Here is a 22,384-nt window from a genome sequence, read left to right on the forward strand (position 1 = left end):
TTTTTTTTTTGCCACACCACGGCATGCAGAAGTTCCTGGGCCAGAGCCACTTCAGTGACAATGCTGGGTCTTTAACCTGCTGAGCCAACAGGGAACTCACTCATCTTTGCCTTTTAATCATCTAGCATGGTGCTGGCATACATAGGGAACACCATAAATATTGAAGAAATGTGTTGAAATAAGAAGACTTTCTAAGTTCAGAAAAAATTTTGGAGGGAAGTAATGCAGTTCTGAACTGATATGGCAATACTAAGAATGAAAAGGTGGGTATTAGGAAATCTAGTGAAAACACAAAACATGACCAATGAGTGTCAACAGGGTCAAGACAGCATTATAAAAGCCTAATGCTTAGGTGTATACTGGATAAGAATTTAGCGTTATTTAGTGTAGATGAAGTTTACCATTAAAAAAAAAACACAACTCCAAGATCTGGTCCCAATGTACTAGGGCAGACTGATCTACACTATCCATAGACTGTGATTTCTCTCTTTAAGAATATGACATCACTGTGATTTACTGGATTGAGCCCACACGAGCTACAAACCTAAATGAGTAAAGTGTACTGTGAGCACAAATTAGGGAAGCCAGAGATACTCAATTACTTGTTGAATGCTTGGCATGCACAGAAACCTGGGGAAATAAAAGTAATGGAAGGTAATTTTAAGTGCAATTGGATTTTCAACCTCTCCCAAAATTAAATCGCGATATTAAAGAAAGCTTGGTGGAAACTGAACTGGGGTTATGAAAAATTAATAAGGTTAATTAGTATAAACAAAACACAGAAAAGGGAATGAGTATGGTATGTAGGACAGGAAGGAGAGAAACTAACTTTACAAAAGGAAAACAAATCTCAAGGTTGGCTTTTTTTCTGGGGGCGGTTCTTTTTGTCAAAAAAAACAAAAAACAAAAAACTGTAGCCCAATTTAAAATTCCCTGTGTATTTCTTACAGATGGCCAAGAAGCACATAAACATTGCTAATTATTAGAGAAATGCAAATCAAAACTACAGTGAGGTATCACCTCACACCAGTCAGAACTGCCATTATCAAAAGTCTACAAATAATAAATGGTGTAGAGGGTGTGGAGAAAAGGGAACCCTCCTACATTATTGGTGGGACTGTAAATTGGTACAACTGCTGTGGAAAACAGTATGGAGGTTCCTCAAAAAACTAAAAATAGAACTACCATGTGTTCTAGCAATCCTACTCCTAGGCATTTACCTGGACAAAACTGTAATTTTAAAAGATAATACGCCCCAATGTTTATCACAGCACTATTTACAATAGCTAAGGCATGGAAACAACCTAACTATCCATTAACAAAGAATTGGGTACATAAGATGTAGCACATACATACAATGGAATATTAGCCACAAAAAAAGAGAAGTAATGCCATTTGCAGCAACATAGATGGACCTAGAAATTATCATACAAAGTGAAGTCAGAGACAAACATTCTATGTTATCATTTACATGTGGAATTTTTTTTTTCATTTTTCAAAGTTTTACTGAGTATAGTTGATTTACAGTGTTGTGATACATGTGGGATTTTTAAAAATGATATATTGGTTTGATCCCTGCCCTGGTCTAGGGTGAGGTGAGCATGCAAAACTTAAGGGGGCGGGGCGCAAGACTACTACGACCCTAAGAGTGATGGCCTCCCTCGCCCCACCCAGAGCCTGGCCCTTCTTAGCAAATGGAATAAGGAGTCCGAAGAGTGTGTGTATGGGGTCTGGATGGTCTTTCCAAGTCTCAGATGCAGTTAAGCCAGTCACTCCATCCAACCCACTAGGAGTTGCAAAGAGAAAATTTGTTCAACAGAAGCCAAGTCAAATACTGTCATACCCCTTCTGACGTGGCAGGTGTCCCTCCGGAGCACCAAAAACGAACAAACAAAAAAACCAAAATCCCCCCAAAACATCAGCCCTTCAGCGCCGGGGAGTGCCACGCCTTGCCTAGCATTGGGCATCTCGCCGCATTCCAAGCGTGGATGCTGCATAGATAAAAAAAGATTCCCCCACCCCCCAAAAGACCCACAGCTGACTTTTCTCGGAAACTCGAGTCCCACGTGCAGCGGAAGCATGTTAAGTGTCAACAGCAGAAACTAGGACTCCGCCCAGACAATAACACTTGCGGCCGTCAGCGAGCGCGCTCCCGAGAAAGGACGCGGTGCCCCCGCCGATCGCCGGTTTCAGGAGGCCTGAACCCTCAGGCGATCCCTTTCCGGGCTCCGCGAGCCGCAGCCACAGCGCATGCAAGGGAGAGGGGACGCCATCTGCCCCTCGCAGGACTCGCGAAAGACGCCGCACGAAGAAAACCCGAGACCTTGGCACTACGATTAAGAAGGCAGATTGCCGGACAGCCGCGCGCTCGAGGACCCCGGCGGCGGCGCGGCCCGGCGGGAAGGGGGAAGTTTCAAAGCAGAGAAAGGGGAGTTGGTGGCGGGAGCTTGGGCTAAATGAAGCTGTATTGCGAAGTAGAGGTGATCAGTCGGCACTTGCCGGCCTTGGGGCTGAGGAACCGTGGCAAGGGAGTTCGGGCCGTGTTGAGCCTCTGTCAGCAGGCGCCCAGGACTCAGCCGCGGCCCCGGGCGGGGGGCGAGCGAGGCGGCCCGCACCCCGCCTGCCTGTTCATTTCCACCCTGAAGGACAAGCGCGGGACCCGCTATGAGGTGCGTGGGGGCGGGCAGGCTGTGCCAGGGTAGGCACCCGGGCGCTCTTGTCCTGAGCACCCCACCGTTCCCTAGGTTGGGCTTCGTCTTGGGGGTTCCTTAGCGCCCTGTCCCTGAGCTCGCACCACCACCGCCCGGACCCCGGGTCCTGAGCTCCCTAAGGACCTGAAGGAGGGAAGATTTTGAAAGTGCATGTTCTCATTATTTTTCTTGCTCGTTTCTGCGACTTCGATTGACAGCCTTGCCGCTTAGTAGTAGATGACAACGCTGCCCCTTTAAAGCCTTTGAAATTTCGGCCTACGTGAAACGAAGCTATACGTGATGAAGTATCAGTCCAGTTTGGAGGATTAGTAAAATGGCTGCACTTTGGTTCAGTAGATTCTTTTTCTCCCAGTCTTTTCTCTAGTTTGGTTTGTTTGTTTGAGCTCTTTGTGGGATGATGTATCTAAGTTCTAGACCAAATTAGCACAGTAATAAAGCAGTAATGCCTAGGTTGCATCTTGCATCCGGGGTTTTTCGTATGTACATAGCAGTAGTAAACTCTTTAGAAGAAGTTGGAAGTTGAAATAGACTTTCTAAAGCACAAGTTTTATAGAATTCTTTTACCTTGATTCCCAGGCTCGTTATCTTGTGAAAACGGCTAGAATACACTTCTGCATACTGTAATGAAATTGAGGGGACATTTTATCACTCACCCTTGCATGTGACACTTGACTGGATTTTATACTGTTTCTGGGATTATTTCCCTTAAAGTGTTGCATTTCACAGTGAATACTTAGTGGAGGAACGGGGATCTTTCATTTAGAACTACCGTAATGTTTGATGTAAGTAGGTGAAAGTCTAAATAATTCCCCCCATTCATGGAATCAATTCATATAATTTTTCTCATTTGCAAGGACTTTAGAAATCATCCAGCATTTTTTGTTGTTGTTGTCTGTGCCCATGGCATGTGGAAATTTCTGGGCCAGGGATCGGACCTGAGCTACAGCAGTAACAATACTGAATTCTTAACCTGTTGAGCCACAGAGGAGCTCCACATGTCACTCAATGTATTATAAATTAGAAATCTCTTAGGTAACAGAAGTAGATTCATAACCAGAATTGAATCTCCCTTTTCTCCCTGTTGTCTACTTTAAAATCTATCTTTTCATGCCCAGCTCAGGTACTGCCTATTTTAAGAGTCTGTAATGGTCCCGCTCTTAAAACTATGTCAGTAGGTGGAAATTTTAATCAAAATTTTATTGTAAATTGCTCCCTGAAGACTTGCTATGTGTAGGGTGCAGTTCTAGATACTGTGGGAAATAAACCTGATTTAGTCAGTGTTTTTCCAAGACTAAGAAGGGAGAAATAAATTATCGCTTACAATGGTGGGCTATAAGTGCTGCAGTAAATGTAGTAGCAGAGTGGTATAATATCAGAAATGAGATGAATTGTGATTAAAGGCCTTGAGATACTTTTATGGAAGAGACGGTGCCACAGGACTTGGGACATAGTAGGATCAAGTCAACATCTCTTGATTGAATTAGGGCGATTTGGTCCTCGACCCTGAAGTAAGTAGGTATTAGTGCTGAATGTGGAAGTGCCTTGGGGCCCTTAAACTGACTGCTTTTCTGTCCCATAACTTCAGCTGTCATCCATCTGAATGTGATTTCCAAATCTGTATCTTTAGCTAGTCTTCTCCCTTAACTTCCAACTTGAGCCATCTACCTACTCTTCACTTGGATGCGTTTCAGTATTTCAAACTCAAAATATCCCCAAATTAAATTTCCTTGCCACCCCTAAACCTGCTTTTCTGACAGTGTTCAGAAACTCTTTAGTATATTGCTCCACTCAGGAAACTTACAGCCTTTTCCACCCTACATTCAATATATTATTGAATTCTTTCAATTCTATTCCTAGGTGGATTTCATATTTTCATATACCTCCTTCCATCCCAGCTGTAATCTAAATCACCCTGGCCCCTTGTCTGGCTAGTTTCTTAAAGGATCTCTCTACCTCTACCACTGTCTTTTTTCCATCTCATTCTCCCCTCTCCCAAAGTTCATTCTTAAACGGTAGTTAAAGGGAACTTTTCAAAATATAGATCTACCATATTCCTAGCTTAAAGTCATTCAGTGAATATCATGTTCTTAGGATAAAATCCAAATTTTTTTTTAAATTTAAAAATTTTTAAAACACATTTATTCTATGGCCACACCCACAACATATGGAAGTTCCTGGGCCAGTGATTGAATCTGAGCCACAGCCCCAGCAATGCCTGATCTTTTTTTTTTTTAATGCCTGATCTTTTAACCCAGTGCATGGGGCCAGGGTCAAACTCCTACCTCCTCAGCAACTGGAGCCACTGCAGTTGGATTCTTTCTTTTTTTTTTTTTTTTTTTTTTTTTGTCTTTTTGCCTTTTCTAGGGCTGCTCCCGTGGCATATGGAGATTTCCAGGCTAGGGGTCTAATCAAAGCTGTAGCCGCCGGCCTACACCACAGCCACAGCAGCACCAGATCCAAGCTGCGTCTGTGACCTACACCACAGTTCACAGCAATGCTGGATCCCTAACTCACTGGGCAAGGCCAGGGATCGAACCTGAATCCTCATGGATACTAGTAGGGTTTGTTACAGCTGAGCCACAATGGGAACTCCCTAAAATCCAAAATTCTTAACATGTTTTATGGAATCTGTCACCATCTAATCTGTTTACCCCTCCAGGGTTGCTTGCCTCTTTTCACTGCATCTTTCAGGCATGCAGAAAGTCTTTTAGCTCCTCACAGTTGCCAGACTCTTTTACTTTCAGCACTTTGCACACATCATTCCATCTTATTGGTATGCTATCCCCTCTCTCTTCTCTCAGTATCTTCACTTGCCTAATATCTCCTAGTCCTTCACTTCTAACCTTTAAGGTCACTTTCATACTAGACCAGATTCCTTTGCTATATAAGGTCTTTTAGCAGCCTGCACTTCCCCTATCTTCATATTTGTTATGCTTATAATTACTTGTTTAATTACTACTTCTCATTAGATTGGCAACTTAAGTAGTGTAATTATCATGCTGGTCTTATTTACTATTATTGTCCCAAGCTCCCTGTCGCAGATCCTGGTACATAGTGGTGTCTCAATAAATAGTTGTTGAATTGAAATCTAAAGCAGAAGCAAGGAGTGGTGCAATAGGATCAATGGCATCTCTGCAGCACGAGGACACAGGTTTGTTCCCTGGCCCAGAACAGTGGGTTAAGGGATCTGGCAGTGTTGTGGCTATGACATAGGTCACAGCTGTAGCTTGGATCTGATCTCTGGCCTGGGAACTCCACGTGCCACAGGGCATCCAAAAAAGAAAAAAAAAAAAGAAAGCAAGCAACACCAGTCCTTAAAAATTTTTGAGTAACTATTACATGTCGGTTACTGTTCTGGCTCCTGGGATATAATAATGAACACAGGAAACAAGATTCCTGCTTTCATGAAGTTTATAATTTTGTGGGTGGCATGACCACCTTAGACTGATGGACTAAAGTTAAGGAGGAAAGTAGCTACTATTGGCAACTCTTACTATAGTCACATGGTTAGAATAGGAGAAAAGAAACATTCAAACACAGGATTCTGTTCTCATAAGAATAAAAAAGTACTGGACAGATAGAACAATAATGTCTTACCAGAAGCTAAATAAAGAGTAGAAATGCCAAAAACAAACAAACAAAAAACAATTTAAATCTTAAAATACTCAGGCTTAAGGACTAAAAGCCAAACCAAAGCCTGGCAAAGTGACTAGCACATTCTAGTTGTAATAAATATTAAATAACAGTACCTGGTTTTGTCCTTTTTTCCCATTGATTGTAAGCAGCTAAAGGAGAATATTGAGCAATTCTTCACCAAATTTGTGGATGAGGGGAAGGCCACTGTTCGGTTAAAGGAGCCTCCTGTGGATATCTGTCTAAGCAAGGTATGGTATTAATAACATTAATGGTTAAGTTGATTGGCTGTATTTTCTTTAAAGAAGAGGCTTTTAGGATCCTGATATCCCACATAGCTGAATAGGGATGGACACTTGCAGGTATGTTTGAAGAAGTGACTGGCAGCTTCCCAGGCAGACTTAAATGGCTCCAAAATTGTAGAGTCGGTCTCAGAAAAGTTGACTAGGACAGGAAGGAAAACTAGGTTTTCTTCTGTGCCCAAGATGGAGCCTCAGGCTGTTCTTACACAGAACTCTATAAGGCAGGTGGCATAGGTCTACATCTGCCATCTAAATCACAGGTTACAGTGATTCGGTATAAAAAAAAAAAAAGAATTAAATGCAATTAGAACCACTTTGGGGATATTTTATTTAAATGCATAAACCATTAGAATAAAAAACTGCTTTCTTCTTTGCCTGATCTCACTTTTTTCTCTCCCCTTTCCCAGAGGGTAGGAACAGTGTCTTGTTCAACGTGGATTATCCCTAACCCCAAGCCAAGCACTTTGCAAACATTAGAAATTTAATAACTTTTTAAGATGTTTGTATTGAATGGAGTTGTCTTGTCATATATTCTCCTGTTAATGTTTTTTTCATTTTCTCTTGGTATCCAGCCTATGCTTCCACTAACTCCTTCTATCTAAAAACAGAGGAGTTCTTGTTGTGGCTCAGCACTAACGAACCTGACTAGTATCCATGAGGATACAGTTTTGATCCCTGGCCTCCATCAGTGGGTTAAAGGCTCCGGTGTTGCTGTGAGCTTTGGTGTAGCCTGACAACTGCAGCTCCGATTCAACACCTAGCCGGGGAACTTCCATATGCCAAGATTGTGGCCCTAAAAATAAAAAATAAAAACAAACTGAGAGGTCTTACCAATGAAAAACATAGAATAGGCGGATTTCTGGAAAGTCAAGTCTAAATCTCCTGCCTCCACTTTATTACTGTCTCTTTTGACCTCAACTTTCACTGATGTATTGAAAAGCCTCAAAACTCAGTGATCTTCCTGTTTGCCAGTCACATTGACATTTCTTATCCTTTTTGAGCTCTGTAGAATTTGACACTGGTGACCACTGTCTTCATAATAATAAAACCTTATTTTTTTATTTTTTCCTCATGCACAGCATATCAAAGTTCCTGGGCCAGGGATCAAATCCAAGCTGTAGCTGCAACCTATGCCATAGCTGTAGCAATGCTGGACCTGCTGCAGCAGAAACTCCCAAAAACTTTCCTTTCTTGCCATCTGGGATATAGCACTCTACTGGCTTACCTTCCATTTTCTCAGCCTTTCCTTTGTCTCTGGCATCCTTTTGTCTATCCTCAAAATGAAGGCTTCCACCCCCCACCACCACCCCCACTCTGCCTTTTCTCTTCTATACCAGCTCTCCGTTCCCATAGTTCATCAGCATTTAATATGTGTAACTCCCAAGTCTGCAAACCTATACCCTCTGCTGGACCTGTTTCACCCAGGTAACCAGACTTTCCTCACTCCTCTTTTGTGTGTGTATGTACTACTGTCAAAATAATATTTAGCTCTTGTCACATAATTTTCATCTCAAAATTCTTCATTGATTTCCCATATCCTGGTCATTCTGTCCTCCTTACCTTGGCATCAAGCTCATCTGTAGTCTGTCTCCATACTATATTTCTATTGCTTTACTCTTCTGCAAAGCTCCACATTGCTACCAAATAGGATCACATACTTCATTTCCCAAACTTGCTGAAAGTTCACTAGTCCTTCACACATAGATGAACTTCTAAAATATCTTATAAGCTTTAGTTATTTCTTTTCCTTTTTATGGCCACAATTGCAGGATATGGAAGTTCCCAGGCTAAGGGTGGAATCAGAGCTGCAGCTGCAAGCCTGTGCCACGGCAACAGCAACACAGGATCTGAGCCTCATCTGTCACCTACACTGCAGCTTGCAGCAATGCTAGATCCTTAACCCCCTGAGCCACAAAGGAAACTCCAAGTATTAGTTATTTTATTGATGGCATAATTCACTCACCGCTTTATTAGTGATTTTTCTGTCAACCTGGAAGCAGTCTCTTGCTTTTGATATTTTCTAGTACTTTGGCAGTGAGTGTTATTTGGCCGTACGTTTAACAGGGTCATTGCTTTTTCTCAGACTCTAGTCTTTGTGAATGGCCCCCTTGAGGGTTTTGCAGTGCACAGCTCTACCTCAGCCTATCTCAGAGACACTGGAGATTTGAGTTGGTTCATCTTAAACCCAAATCTTAACTGGAATCTTTTCGTGCTTTCCCATTTAATTTTATACTCTTATGATTCCCCTTTCAACAGTTTTATTTAGACTATGTCTTGCAACATAATTTTTTTTCAGAAAGTTAAAGTTTTTGGTATCTATATTGAAATGTAGTGAAAACAGAATACTAAAAAAAAAAAGTTTGCAGCTATTTTCAGTAAATGATTGCATCGCTTGTATGTTTAACTTTACAGATTTTATTTAGGATGAATTAGCATGCATGTGTTATCTAAAATGGATTTTAGGAGTTCCCCTGTGGCGCAGTGGGTTACATATGCTGAGGGCTCGGCCAATAAATAGATACATAACATAAAGTGGAATTTATAATTGTGCAACTTGTTTTTATGTATTCAGGCCAATTCCAGCAGCTTAAAGGGTTTCCTGTCAGCTGTGAGACTGGCTCATAGAGGCTGTGATGTTGCAGTGCCGCTTTCAACTCTCACACCAGTGAAGACTTCAGAATTTGAAAAATTTAAAACTAAAATGGTTATCACATCCAAAAAGGACTATCCTCTAAGCAAGAATTTCCCATATTCTTTGGAACACCTTCAGACTTCTTATTGTGGGCTTGTCCGAGTTGATATGCGTATGCTTTGCTTAAAAAACCTTAAAAAATTAGACTTGAGTCATAACCATATAAAAAAGCTTCCAGCTACAATTGGAGACCTCATACACCTTCAAGATCTTAACCTGAATGACAATCACTTGGAGACGTTTAGTGTCGCCTTGTGTCAGTCTACACTGCAGAAGTCACTTCGGAGTTTGGATCTCAGCAAGAACAAAATTAAGGCACTCCCCGTGCAGTTTTGCCAATTCCAAGAACTTACAGATTTAAAACTTGATGATAATGAATTGATTCGACTTCCTTTCAAGATGGGACAACTGAGAAACCTGCGTTTTTTGTCTGCAGCTCGAAATAAGCTTCCATTTTTGCCTAGTGAATTTAAAAATTTATCTCTTGAGTACTTGGATCTTTTTGGAAATACTTTTGAACCACCAAAAGTCCTTCCAGTTATAAAGCTGCAAGTGCCATTAACTTTATTGGAATCTTCCGCACGAACGATTTTATATAATAGGTAAGACTTTGATAGCATCCTGGTATTCTCATCATCCTCAGAGTAACAAAGTCTTTAACAGAGCACAATCTGATAATTTGCTGCATTGGCCTTCTTGCTTTTCCTTACCTCTGCTTGCAATACTTTTCCTCCTAAGCTCACTTTTCTTAATTCAGTTCTCTGCCCAAAGTGGCACCTGGCTTTCCTCACTACCCTATCTAGAGTTTTATCCCTGACCCCCTTATATGACTTGACTTTTTTTTTTTTTTTTTTGTCATAGGTTTTAACCTGGACTGTATATATATATATATATATATACACACACACACACATTAGGGTGCACCTGGAGCATATGAAGGTTCTGAGGATAGGGCTCGAATCAGATCTGCAGCCTCTGGCCTAATGCCAGATCCGAACCACATCTTCGACCTACACCGCGCTCACAGCAACACCAAATCCTTAGCCCTCTGAGCAAGGCCAGGGATTGAACCTGCATCCTCATGGATGATAGATTCATTTCCACTGAGCCATGATGGGAACTCCCTGGAATGATATTTTTTTTAACATTTGTTTCTTTTCTATCAAATTTTCTAGAATATAAGATCCATGAAGGCATGGACTTGGTCTTTTTTTTTTTTTTTTTCTTTTTATAGCTGTATCTGTGGCATATGGAAGTTCCCAGGCCAGGAGTCGAATCAGAGCTACAGCTGAGGCCTCTGCCATAGCCACTGCAACACCAGATCTAAGCTGCATCTGCAAAAAAATTCACAGCTTTTGGCAATCCCACATCCTTAACTAACACACCGAGGGAGGCCAGGGATTGAACGCACATCCTCACAGAGACAATATCAGGTTCTTAACCCACTGAGCCACAGCAGGAACTCCTGGACTTGGTCTTTTTTCTCCACTATTTCACTAGGGTCCAAAATGTGGTGTCTATCCCCCATTACTGCAGTATGTTAGTCATTTAACAAACACATGAGTGGGAGTACCCATTGTGGCTCAGCAGTTAACGAACCCAGCTGGTATCCATGGGGACACAGGTTCAATCCCTGGCCTCGATCAGTGGGTTGAGGATCCAGCATTGCTGTGAGCTGTGGTGTAAGTCGCAGATGCGATTCAGATCCCACATTGCTGTGGCTGCAGTGTAGGCAAGCAGCTGTAGCTCCGATTTGACCCCTAGCCTGGGAACTCCCATATGCCATGAGTGCAGCCCTAAAAAGAAAAGAAAAAAAAAACTCATATGAATGAATGAATGACATTGTTTCTCAGACTCTATTCCCCTGACCAGCATCAGCATCACCTAGGGACTTGTTAGAGACGTGAGGTTTTTTTTTCTTTTCTTTTTTTTTTTTTTAAGTCTTTTTAGGGCCGTACCTTGTGACATATGGAAATTCCTGGGCTAGGGATCAAATCATAGCTATAGCTGCCAGCCTATGCCACAGCCGCAGCAGGATCTGAGACATGTCTCTGACCTATACCACAGCTCATGGCAATGCCAGATCCTCCCACTGAGTGAGGCTAGCGATCGAACCCACACCCTCATGGATACTAGTCAGGTTCCTTACCACTGAGCCACAGTGGGAACTCCTAACTCTAATCTTAACGAAAGTATAGTGTTGCATGTTTTCAGCTCCCTAGTTTTAAAAAGAATATAGATCCAAAGTGATGAAAACAGCACCTATTAACCTAGTTTTTGATAATTTGTCCTTATCTACTAGTTGCAAACAGTTACAGCCTGTTAGAAAAATATGTGGAATTTGGAGTTCCCGTCGTGGCGCAGTGGTTAACGAATCCGACTAGGAACCATGAGGTTGCGGGTTCGATCCCTGCCCTTGCTCAGTGGGTTAACGATCCGGCGTTGCCGTGAGCTGTGGTGTAGGTTGCAGACGCGGCTCGGATCCCGAGTTGCTGTGGCTCTGGCATAGGCTGGCAGCTACAGCTCCGATTAGACCCCTAGCCTGGGAAACTCCATATGCCGCGGGAGCGGCCCAAGAAATAGCAAAAAGACAAAAAAAAAAAAAAAAAAGAAAAAAGAAAAATATGTGGAATTTAAAATTATCTTAGCTAGGAAAGTTCAGTGTTTAATTGTTTCCTGTATCCTTAGACTGTAACTAATAGCCTGAAATGTAAACATATGGTAGACACTTCCTGGTACAGTTTTTTTTTTTTAACTTTGTTACTTATATAAGCAACAAATTAGTACATGTGAAAAAAAAGTTGCAAACAAGTCTAAGCCCAAATCCCTTGTGAAAAGTAAGGCACTATTTTTGATTTGATGTGTATCTTTTCAGTCCTTTCTAACAGGGTTTTAAACTCCAGTTTAAGTTAAAATAGTAGGTTTTATTTATTTGTTTGAAAAAGATCTGAATATCTATTATGTGTCAGCCTAGGTACTAGAGAAACAAAAAAGAAAAGAGTGGTGGGGGTAATACAATGTGACTGGGGTATGGTTGTGTTGAGGGTGGAGGAGCAAGCTGGACAGTAGGCAGGCAATCTAGAGACTGTCTCTCAGCATCTTGTAGATGAGGGCAAAAAGTAATTTGATTTGATTTTAATTGCATTGGGTGCCACGGAAGTTTCAAGCGAGAGAGTGAATGATTTAAGCAAGGTTACGAGGCTTTCTTGGCACTTGGCTTGTAAAGTAAAACCAATGACCCAAACAACATATATTTTAAATTTGTTTCACACAGTTTGAAATTCCCTTTTGAACACTTGATACCTAGGAGAGTAAATGGATTCATTTAAATAAATATTTCTTCACCTTTAGAACTAAGTAATTCTCTCATTAGCATTATAAGAATTGTATGATGGAGCCATACGTTTAAATTATGTTACAGTGGTCATACAATATCACTATAAAGGATAGATGACTCTTTCATTGTATTCTGTGGGTTATGCTATTAAGTGTTAGTGCTAAAAGATATTTTATGGAATAGTAGAGGTCCTCTTAGATTTGCATTATGTTATATGCTATTATGTAGTGTATTTTTTCCCATTCATACCAGTTTGGAAAAAAATAAACTGAGTTAATTAGTAATTTTATTTTTCCATAATTATAATTTAGTGTACAATAATTCATGACTTTACACATTAAGTTCTGAATCTGGTAACATATTAAAAAATAGTTTTAAAATATTTTTTTCCAATAGGATTCCATATGGCTCTCATATCATCCCTTTCCATCTTTGCCAAGATTTGGATACTGCAAAAACCTGTGTCTGTGGAAAATTCTGTCTAAGCTGTTTTATTCAAGGAACTACTACCATGAATCTACACTCTGTTGCTCACACGGTGGTCTTAGTGGATAATATGGGTGGCACTGAAGCACCTGTTATCTCATACTTCTGTTCTCTAGCCTGTTATGTAAACTCCTGTGATATGTTAAAGTAATAAGTGATACCATAAAAGAAACTCAGTTTACAGACCAGTTTGGGACTCATTTATGGTTTAAATGTCAAATTGGAGAAAAGATACTTTTTGTGAGGTTGTTTTTTTTTTCTTTTTATATACTTGCTTGAGGGGAAGAATGTGTATTAGTCTATTTGTGATCATTTGACTGTAAAATCTTAATTTCATTAAAACCTATTTAACTTTATTATGGCATTAATTTGGGGGGGGGGTTGTTTTGGCAAAGCCTGTGGCATGTGGAAGTTCCCAGGCCAGGAATCGAACCCACGCTACAGCAGCAACCTGAGCCAATACAATGACAAACCCAGCTCCCTTAACCTGATGTACCCCTAGGAAACTCCTGTAATTTGACTTTTATCAGTTTATTGCACTTGTGTTGATTTCAGCCTGGTGTTTCCAGAATGAGTTGTGGGAGTATCTTTTGTCTTTTTCTAGGGCCACACCCAAGGCATATGGAGGTTCCCAGGCTAGGGGTCTAATCGGAGCTGTAGCCACTGGCCTACGCCAGAGCCACAGCAACTTGGGATCTGAGTCTCGTCTGCGACCTGCACCACAGCTCACAGCAACGCTGGAGCCTTAACTCACTGAGCAAAGCCATGGATCAAACCTACCACCTCATGGTTCCTAGTCAGATTCGCTAACCACTGAGCCACGACAGGAACGCCAATGAGTTGTGGAGTTATCTTTTAATGTTAAACAGATATTGATCCCAACTACTCTGGTCAGAGAATTTTCTTATCAACTTTCTTCTTGCATTTTGATTAAAGAAATTGAGTTTCTGTATGCAGAAAATAAAACTTGGATTATCATAGTCTATAGTGAAAATTTGATACGCAACTACATTTAAGTTTTTAAGCACTTCTGTGTTTTTCAGATATATTATTGCTTATATGGAATAGTATATTCACCAAACATAGGTTAGGAATTGCTTTGGACAGACTTGTTTCTACAGGTTTTATATTAATCATGTAATCTTTGTTGTAATTTCTAAGTTTTTTAATTTTTAGGGTTGGAACAAGGTTTGGGGTTTGTGTGGGAGTAGCAGGAAGTTGCTACTTTTAACTATGTTCTGTATTCTGTAAAGGGCTCTTTTTTTATTATTTTAGTCGCGTAATATTAAATTTCAATGAAAAAATTAATGGCAGTGTACCAGCTAAAGGATGATGAGAATTTGAACTAGGGCAGAAGAAGTATATAAAAGGAACCTACAGAATAATGTAAATCAACTCTAATAGAAAAAATAAAAACCTAAAAAAAAATTGGGAGGAGTTCCTGTCGTGGTACAGTGGCTAACGAATCTGACTAGGAACCATGAGGTTGCAGGTTTGATCCCTGACCTTGCTCAGTGGGTTAAGGATCCAGCATTGCCTTGAGCTGTGGTGTAGGTCACAGACACAGCTCGGATCCCAAGTTGCTGTGGCTCTGGCGTAGGCCAGTGGCTACAGCTCCGATTAGACCCCTAGCCTGGGAACCTCCATATGCCGAGGGAGCGGCCCTAGAAAAGGCAAAAAAAAAGACAAAAAATAAAAATAAAAGGAACCAACTTGAAAGAATCTTGAAAAATGAAAGCAGAACTGTTCCATTCTTATTATCACTGTTCTTCAAATCAGCCTCCCTCCTAGATAATTGCAGTAGTGTCAAAACTGGTTTCGGGCAACAAAGGAAAGATTAAAAGTAATTGGAGAAAATCCTCTCCATTAACCCAGATCAGAGATTTTAAGCCCAGGCCTTATACTGCCTTCTAGTTGACTCACTTCTGGCTTTGAAAATCAGCAATTCTGTAAATGAGTAAAGTATCTTAAAGTTTTTTTCTTTATTTTTATGGCAGCACCTGCAGCATATACAAGTTTCCTGGGCCAGGGGCTGAATGCTAGCCAAAGCTGGGCTGGGACCTACGCTGCAGTTCTGGTAATGCTGGATCCTTTAACCCACTGCGTTGGGCAGGCTGTTGATTGAACCCTTGCCTCTGCAGCTGCCAGAGCCGCTGCAGTCAGATTCTTAACCCAGTGTGCCAGGGCGGGAACTTCCTAAGATTTTCTAAACGCATAAACTGATGAGATATTGCCCATAAATATTATAAAATGCCCATATTAAAATGTGGTTCTTTTCAAAATGGTTTTATGGTATATTTAAGAGTAAATTAGTACACACTTGATTTTCATATGTTCCTGTAGAAAGACTATTTCTTCATCAATAAAGGCAGATGTTAATAGCCTACTTTGGGAATGAGTGTTAATCAAGTTATTCCTATACCCTAGCCCTTTGAATTCTTGCTCATCTAGAAGCCATCCCCAAGTTCCTTAGCCAACTTAAAATTCATATACAGAAATAAGAGAACTTGTCCTCTTCTCATAGCTCATTTCCCTTTCTCAGTTTTTCATTTAATACTCAACTTATTTTTCTTTCTTGCCTTCCATAGGTGATTACTAGGCTCACTTGAGTTTAACCTTCCATTCTGTTTTCAGTTAACTTCTTACCTCAACACTCCCAACAGTCAGGGTATAACATTTGAGTACCTCCCAGGGTATGTTCTGAAAAGTTCAAAGGATGGAATTCATGTTGTTATGGACTCCATTTTTTTCACTTGCTTCAGAACTTTTTGTAATTACAAGTCAATTTTCAACTCCTGCTTTACATTGAAGACCAAGGTCTATGGGAGTTCCTGTGGTGGCTCAGTGGTAATGAACCCTACTAGTATCCAGGAGGACGCAGGTTTGATCCCTGGCCTCCATCTGTGGGTTAAGGATCCAGAATTGCTCAGAGCTGTGGTGTAGGTTACAGACATAGCCACTCTGTTTCTGATCATAGCGCCTTTTCCCCTGGGAATACAGGATCCCGAGTGACTGTGATGTAGGCTAGCAGCCACAGCTCCCGTTGGACCCCTCACCTGGGAACCTCCATATGCTTTGGGGTGGGGTGAGGGCTAAAAAGACAAAAAAAAAAAAAAAAAAAAAAAGACCAAGGTCTAAGAAAAGGTTGTCTAGAAAAACCTATGGAAACATTGTACGTCTCTGCTGTCCAATGGGGTGGTCACTAACCACATGTAGCTAGTATAACTGAGAAACTGCATTTTTAATGTAAATAGCTATATGTGGCTAGTATGCCCTACTGGACCATACCCTTGCAAAAAGTCAGCTCTTTTTACCCCTTCAGCTTGGATCCTCTACTCCACCCAGTCTGCTATACACAGGCCTACCTTATCTTTTCCATGTACTTTTTTCAAAATCTGATTGAGACTTTCCCCAGCAGCTCAATCATAATCATTTACTCACCCAACAGATATGAAATTGATGTGAAAAGTATCAGTTTTTTCCCTGCCTTATGATTTATCTCCATAACCTAGTTATAAAATTTGAGGTGGGACTCCTATCTTTATATATAAATCAACATTCCAAGTCTTATGGAACTAAATTTAAATGAGAATTTGAAATGAACCTTAATTCTGTAACTTCCTTAATTTAGAACCAAAATAAGCACAAGATCCTATTTATATTTTAAAAATACAAAAGATTTCAGTAAGGTATCACTGTATTTATTCTCATACAGGCATTTTTTTTCCCCCTATGGCTTCAACACCTTCCTCTCAAATATAGAATAAAAAAAATTCTCAAGGCTTAGAACTGGATCACTTGGCCCTTTCTCTTCTTATCTCCTCCAAGTTCAAAATGCTTGCATCTCTTAATTGCCAGCATCCTCTTGGATCTGCAGTTGGGCTCAACACATTCAAGCCTCAGCACAATCTTCTTTGTGGTTTTAGCCTTCTTCCGGAAAATTGGCTTTGTTTGCCCGCCATAGCCACTCTGTTTCCGATCATAGCGCCTCTTTCCCTGGGCATAGAGGGAATCCTTGCCCTTCTTATACTGGGTCACTTTGTGAGGCTGATGTTTTCCACACTTCTTACAGAAAGTCCTTCGGGTTTTAGGTACGTTGACCATCTTTGCAACAGGGGTGTTTTCACGATGAATACTGTGGTAAAATATTTAAAATACAGCAACAGACGTTAAACATTTTGAAATTTTAAGTTTTGTAAATATGGAAATAGTAACATTACAGAAATCATTAACGTATAAATGCACCAAATACGCATTTTCCACACGAATAAATATATATATGTGCACAACTCTTTAGAAGGCTAATCATCGGAGCAGTGATAAAATGAGGCTCACTAAAATAAGGGCCAGAGCAGCAGCATAAGGATGCCCTATACAGTCAGGTCCCCCTACTGACTCTAAGTTCCAAAGTGGGTTCCTTTGGTCCTTAATTTACCGTGGTTACCCAACAACTAAAGCGTGGTCGTGTGATAATCTACTCTCCTTCGGAAGAGTGGGAGAGTGAGCGCGAGAGCCAGTCTGGCTCCGGGTGCGGTGTAGCTGGTGCCAAGGCCGAGCCCGGCCCTTCTCTGAGGACCGCAGCAACGTGGTTTGACTTCTCCCTCCGAAACACGGTCTCCCTTCAGCGGCCCCGAAGGCTGACGTGTCCTTAACAAGTGCCTCCCGGCCCGGCAGCCGCCATGCGGGAGCCCCTTCCCGGAAGGGAGAAGCCCGTTCTTGAAATCCCCCAAGGCGGCGGGCCTCGCCCTCCCTCTCCTACCAGGGTTCGCCCGGCCACCCCGGGATCCTGAGCTTCGGGGGCTCCAGTCGAGACCGCTACCACTCCGCGTGTAGCTTACCAGTAAAACCGATGTCCACGTTCCGGGTCTCGCTCTGCTCTAGCCTCACCGGAAAAGGAGGATCGGGACGGAAGCAGGAACTGAGCCTGAGCGACAGCGCCGCGGCCCAATAAGAGGCGGGCAGCGACGCCCGGTCGTCTCCCGACGCGTCGGGGAAGCGCCAACCGACGGCCCGAGGGGCGGGCCGGAGGGGTGTGGGCCCGGGGGCCGCGGAGCTCCGCGAGCCAGTTGCTGGTTGTCAGGACAGTCTCCGCGGGAGTGGGACGAGGTTGCGTCCCTCGGTCCGGGACGTCCGGTGCCTGCGTAAGGATGAAAGCCCAGAGGACGCAGGGCCGCTGGAAGCGCAGGTAACGGAGCCGGGGTGCGGTGGGGCCGCGGCGGGCTTCTCGGACCCGTGCCGGATGGAGAGGACCGAGGCGACGCTGAGTCGCGGCTCCTAGCGGCGGGACAGCCTGAGCTGCAGCTGCCAGGCGAGGATGTGTGGAGCCCGGGCGGCACAGGGGAGCTGAGCGCCTTCGGGCCCCAGGACCCCCGGGGCCAGGGATGAGTTAGCGAGGGCAGCCGCGGAGGCCCATTCCGATCGCTGCAGGCCACGGCCGCCGCCCGCCCGCCCTTTCCGTGCGGGATCCGCTAGCTCCTTTACGCGCCTGCCCGCGCTCCCGGCCCCGGAGACCATGAGGTTCCGCATCTACAAGCGGAAGGTGCTGATCTTGACGTTCGTGGTGGCCGCCTGCGGCTTCGTCCTCTGGAGCAGCAATGGGCGACAAAGGAAGAATGAGGCCCTCGCCCCGCCGCTGCTGGACGCCGAGCCCGTGCGGGGTGCGGGCGCCCGGGCCGGGGACCATCCTGCCATATCCGTGGGCATCCGCCGGGGCTCCAACGATTCGGCGGCTCCGCTGGTCGCGGCAGCCCCGCAGCCCGAGGTGGACAACCTGACGCTGCGGTACCGGTCCCTAGTGTACCAACTGAACTTTGACCAGACGTTGAGGAATGTGGATAAGGTCAGCTCCTGGGTCCCCCGCGAGCTTGTGCTGGTGGTCCAGGTGCACAACCGGGCCGAATACCTCAAACTGCTCCTGGACTCACTTCGGAAAGCCCAGGGAATCGACAACGTCCTCGTCATCTTTAGCCATGACTTCTGGTCGACTGAGATTAATCAGCTGATCGCTGGGGTGGATTTCTGTCCGGTTCTGCAGGTGTTCTTTCCTTTCAGCATTCAGTTGTACCCTAACGAGTTTCCGGGTACTGACCCCAGAGATTGCCCTAGAGACCTGGAGAAGAATGCAGCTTTGAAAATGGGATGCATTAATGCTGAATATCCCGACTCCTTCGGCCATTACAGAGAGGCCAAGTTCTCCCAAACCAAACACCACTGGTGGTGGAAGCTGCATTTCGTGTGGGAGAGGGTCAAAGTCCTTCGAGACTATGCTGGCCTCATACTTTTCCTAGAGGAGGATCACTACGTAGCCCCAGACTTTTACCATGTCTTCAAAAAGATGTGGAATTTAAAGCAGCAAGAGTGTCCTGAGTGTGACGTTCTCTCCCTGGGGACCTATACTACCGTTCGCAGTTTCCGTGACGTTGCTGACAAGGTAGATGTGAAAACGTGGAAATCCACGGAGCACAATATGGGTCTGGCCTTGACCCGGGATGCCTATCAGAAGCTGATCGAGTGCACAGACACTTTCTGTACTTATGATGATTATAACTGGGACTGGACACTTCAATATTTGACTGTATCTTGTCTTCCAAAATTTTGGAAAGTGCTGGTTCCTCAAGTTCCTAGGATTTTTCATGCTGGAGACTGTGGTATGCATCACAAAAAAACCTGTAGACCATCCACACAGAGTGCCCAAATTGAGTCACTCTTAAATAGTAACAAACAGTACATGTTTCCAGAAACTTTAACTATCAGTGAAAAATTGACAGCAGCCCTTTCCCCACCTAGGAAAAATGGAGGGTGGGGAGACATTAGGGACCATGAACTCTGTAAGAGTTATAGAAGACTGCAGTAAAAAAAAAAAAAAAAAAAAAAAAAAAAAAAAAAAAAAAAAACGCAATCGCAAAAGGTGACAGTCTTCTATTTTTGATATTTGTCCAAACAGGATATACAATTGAATAAAAGAGTTTAGGAACTGGTTTCTGCTTTAATACAACAACAAAATTCTTATAAAAGTTGTCCAAATATAGTAATCTTTTCCTCTTGTCTGATTAAGATTTAAAACACAAGTTTTCACTTTGTGAGTTGGGTTTTAAAGTTTCTTGTGTGTCTGCTGAAGGAAATCATTGTTAACCAGTAAAAGGGGAAATTTTATTTAAATTGCATCTATTAATCTTTTTATCTGGAACTTTGTACACTTTTCCACTTTCAAAACTTATATTACATACAGCAAAGTTTATTTAAAATTGTCATACCAGTTAAAAGTATTACCATGAAATTGCTAAGAGTATTAACAAGCCCAGCTTCATTCTTGATAACAGTTACTAGGAAAGGATTGCTTCACTGGCTTTATAATTCGAAAGTTATGTTTGTTAAACACCCTGTCAGAGCAGAGTCACTTTTCAGTATTACAGATTCTTGTATTGTTGTGTTAAGATTTGCCTGTGCTTTGGAACATTCATAGGACACACTTTCTTTTGGAATGTATTTGATTGATAAGAAAGTTTAAACACTGTTTTCACCTCAATGTAGAAATACAGTGGTTTTGTTTTTTTTTTTTTTAGTGCTGCCAAAATAAAATACTCATTTTTGCATAAAAAGGTTCCTAATCATTTTGCAGAATAAACCTACAAACCAAAGTCCAGTAAAGACATTCTAAAAGTTTTAAAGTTAGCATTACATCTTATCTGTACATTGTATAACAGAGTTTGAAATACCAGCTCTTGATAGTGCATTCCCTTTGGAAGAAACTGGCTTTCAAATCAGCCAGGCATAGATAATGAGCAATAAAAAGCTGCTGTGTAAGTAAAATACAGCCAGAAATGATACAAAGTTCAGTCCTGACAAGGTGAAACATGTTCTAGTGCCAGCTTTAACAGAACTCATACTTTTTTTTGGTGTTTTTTCTTGGCCATGCCTGCAGTATGTGGAAGTTCCCTGGCCAGGGATCAACCCAGGCAGCTGCAGTGGCAATACAACAGCAACAGCAGGATCTTTAACCTGCTGCACCACAAGGGAACTCCCTTTTAAAAGAACAGACACAGTAAACAATAGGAAACAGGCTTAAAATTTACTCCAAATTGAACATGTTTCCCTTAGCAGTATCTAATTGTATTCAACTGGAAATATAGACTAATTTCTGTGTAGATATTGCAAGATTGTCATTTCAGTCTCAGAAAATTGTGTACCTAAGGGACAATCTCAAAATTGTTGCATCAAATGAAGTAAGATTCATATTGTGATTGAAAAAAGGGCTGTACCTGAGGCATATGCAAGTTCCCCAGCTAGGGGTCAAATCGGAGCTGCACCTGCTGGCCTATACCGCAGCCATAGCAACTCTGGATCCTTAACTCACTGAGCAAGGCCAGGGATCGAACCTGCATCCTCATGGATACTATGTGGGATTCTCACTGAACCACAGTGGGAACTCCTGGAATTGCTTTTATTGGGGTGAGCACTGCAAACCTTTCTATATTTTCTTAAATGTTCTAAAAATTTTTGTGAGAAAAATATCCATTGGAATTTTCTTCTGGCCTCAAAAATACTAGCTTTTTTTGTTGTTTTCATGTAATAGTACAATTAAGACAGTTTTCCTACTGGAGCAAATGCTCAGATTTTTTTAAGTGTCCTGTTCTAAAATTTGTAAATATAATTCTATAAAACCAAGGGATGTTTTCCTGTCATGGTCAACGGAAACTAATCTCACTAGTACCCATGAGGACACAGGTTCGATCCCTGTTCTCGCTCAGTGAGTTAAAGATCTGGTGTTGCCATGAGCTGAGGTGTAAGGTTGTAGAACTCGGCTCAGATCTGGTGTTGCTGTGGATGTGGTGTAGGCCAGCAGCTATAGCTGATTGGACCCCAGCCTCCTAAAAAGACAAAAACAAAAAAAACAAAAAAACCCAAGGGATGTTTTCATACTGTAATAATAACTTCCAAAAAGTTCTTTTAAAATTTAGTTTTAAAAGTCATTAATAAATAACCTACTATAACATATGGTGACTTACCTATGAATGAAATACACAACTGAAGCAAAAATACTGAAGTTCATTCAGTGTATCTGTATTGTTTGGATCATTTAATATTGGTTAGTAAAGTTCTTTTCTCTCAGACTCTATGACAAGCATAAATGCATCCTGTTTAGTGAGACTTAATAAACGCATGGTTTTGAGATTCTTCTCCCCCAACATGTGCTCTAGTGTGCTTCTAGTTAACTGCATTTTTG

The 22,384-nt window shown here is 42.2% G+C and overlaps 3 protein-coding genes across 5 annotated transcripts; 2 read left to right on the top strand and 1 right to left on the bottom strand.

Annotated features, from left to right (window-relative positions):
• Positions 1,609–15,547, top strand: LRR1 (leucine rich repeat protein 1). 3 transcript variants are annotated; one of them, XM_021101338.1, is made up of 4 exons: positions 1,658–2,669; positions 6,497–6,595; positions 9,219–9,940; positions 13,072–15,547. In XM_021101338.1, the coding sequence occupies exons 1-4, from the start codon at positions 2,457–2,459 to the stop codon at positions 13,310–13,312; spliced, it is 1,275 nt and encodes a 424-aa protein (XP_020956997.1). In that variant the 5' UTR covers positions 1,658–2,456; the 3' UTR covers positions 13,313–15,547. The 3 variants fall into 3 exon arrangements, with proteins under 3 accessions (XP_020957006.1, XP_020957000.1, XP_020956997.1); XM_021101347.1 differs by lacking the exon at positions 9,219–9,940 and having other exon boundaries at positions 1,609–2,669; positions 13,072–13,381; XM_021101341.1 differs by lacking the exon at positions 6,497–6,595 and having other exon boundaries at positions 1,623–2,669; positions 13,072–13,766.
• Positions 16,848–18,030, bottom strand: RPL36AL (ribosomal protein L36a like). Its single transcript, NM_213917.1, is given in 2 exon segments — positions 16,848–17,296; positions 18,000–18,030. A coding segment is annotated over 1 exon segment (321 nt). The 5' UTR covers positions 17,266–17,296; positions 18,000–18,030; the 3' UTR covers positions 16,848–16,944.
• Positions 18,674–20,014, top strand: MGAT2 (mannosyl (alpha-1,6-)-glycoprotein beta-1,2-N-acetylglucosaminyltransferase). The gene has a single exon (NM_001128482.1). The coding sequence runs from the start codon at positions 18,674–18,676 to the stop codon at positions 20,012–20,014; it is 1,341 nt and encodes a 446-aa protein (NP_001121954.1).

This window comes from Sus scrofa, chromosome 1, assembly GCF_000003025.6.
Source record: "Sus scrofa isolate TJ Tabasco breed Duroc chromosome 1, Sscrofa11.1, whole genome shotgun sequence".
In the NCBI taxonomy this organism is placed as follows: domain Eukaryota; kingdom Metazoa; phylum Chordata; class Mammalia; order Artiodactyla; family Suidae; genus Sus; species Sus scrofa.

Bases quoted from the DNA above. Each gene is read 5' to 3' on its own strand.
- LRR1 (XM_021101338.1), top strand. From the start codon at position 2,457: ATGAAGCTGTATTGCGAAGTAGAGGTGATCAGTCGGCACTTGCCGGCC. The intron at 2,670-6,496 runs GTGCGTGGGGGC...GATTGTAAGCAG, and splicing joins AGCGCGGGACCCGCTATGAG to CTAAAGGAGAATATTGAGCA. The intron at 9,941-13,071 runs GTAAGACTTTGA...TTTTTCCAATAG, and splicing joins CGAACGATTTTATATAATAG to GATTCCATATGGCTCTCATA.
- MGAT2 (NM_001128482.1), top strand. From the start codon at position 18,674: ATGAGGTTCCGCATCTACAAGCGGAAGGTGCTGATCTTGACGTTCGTG.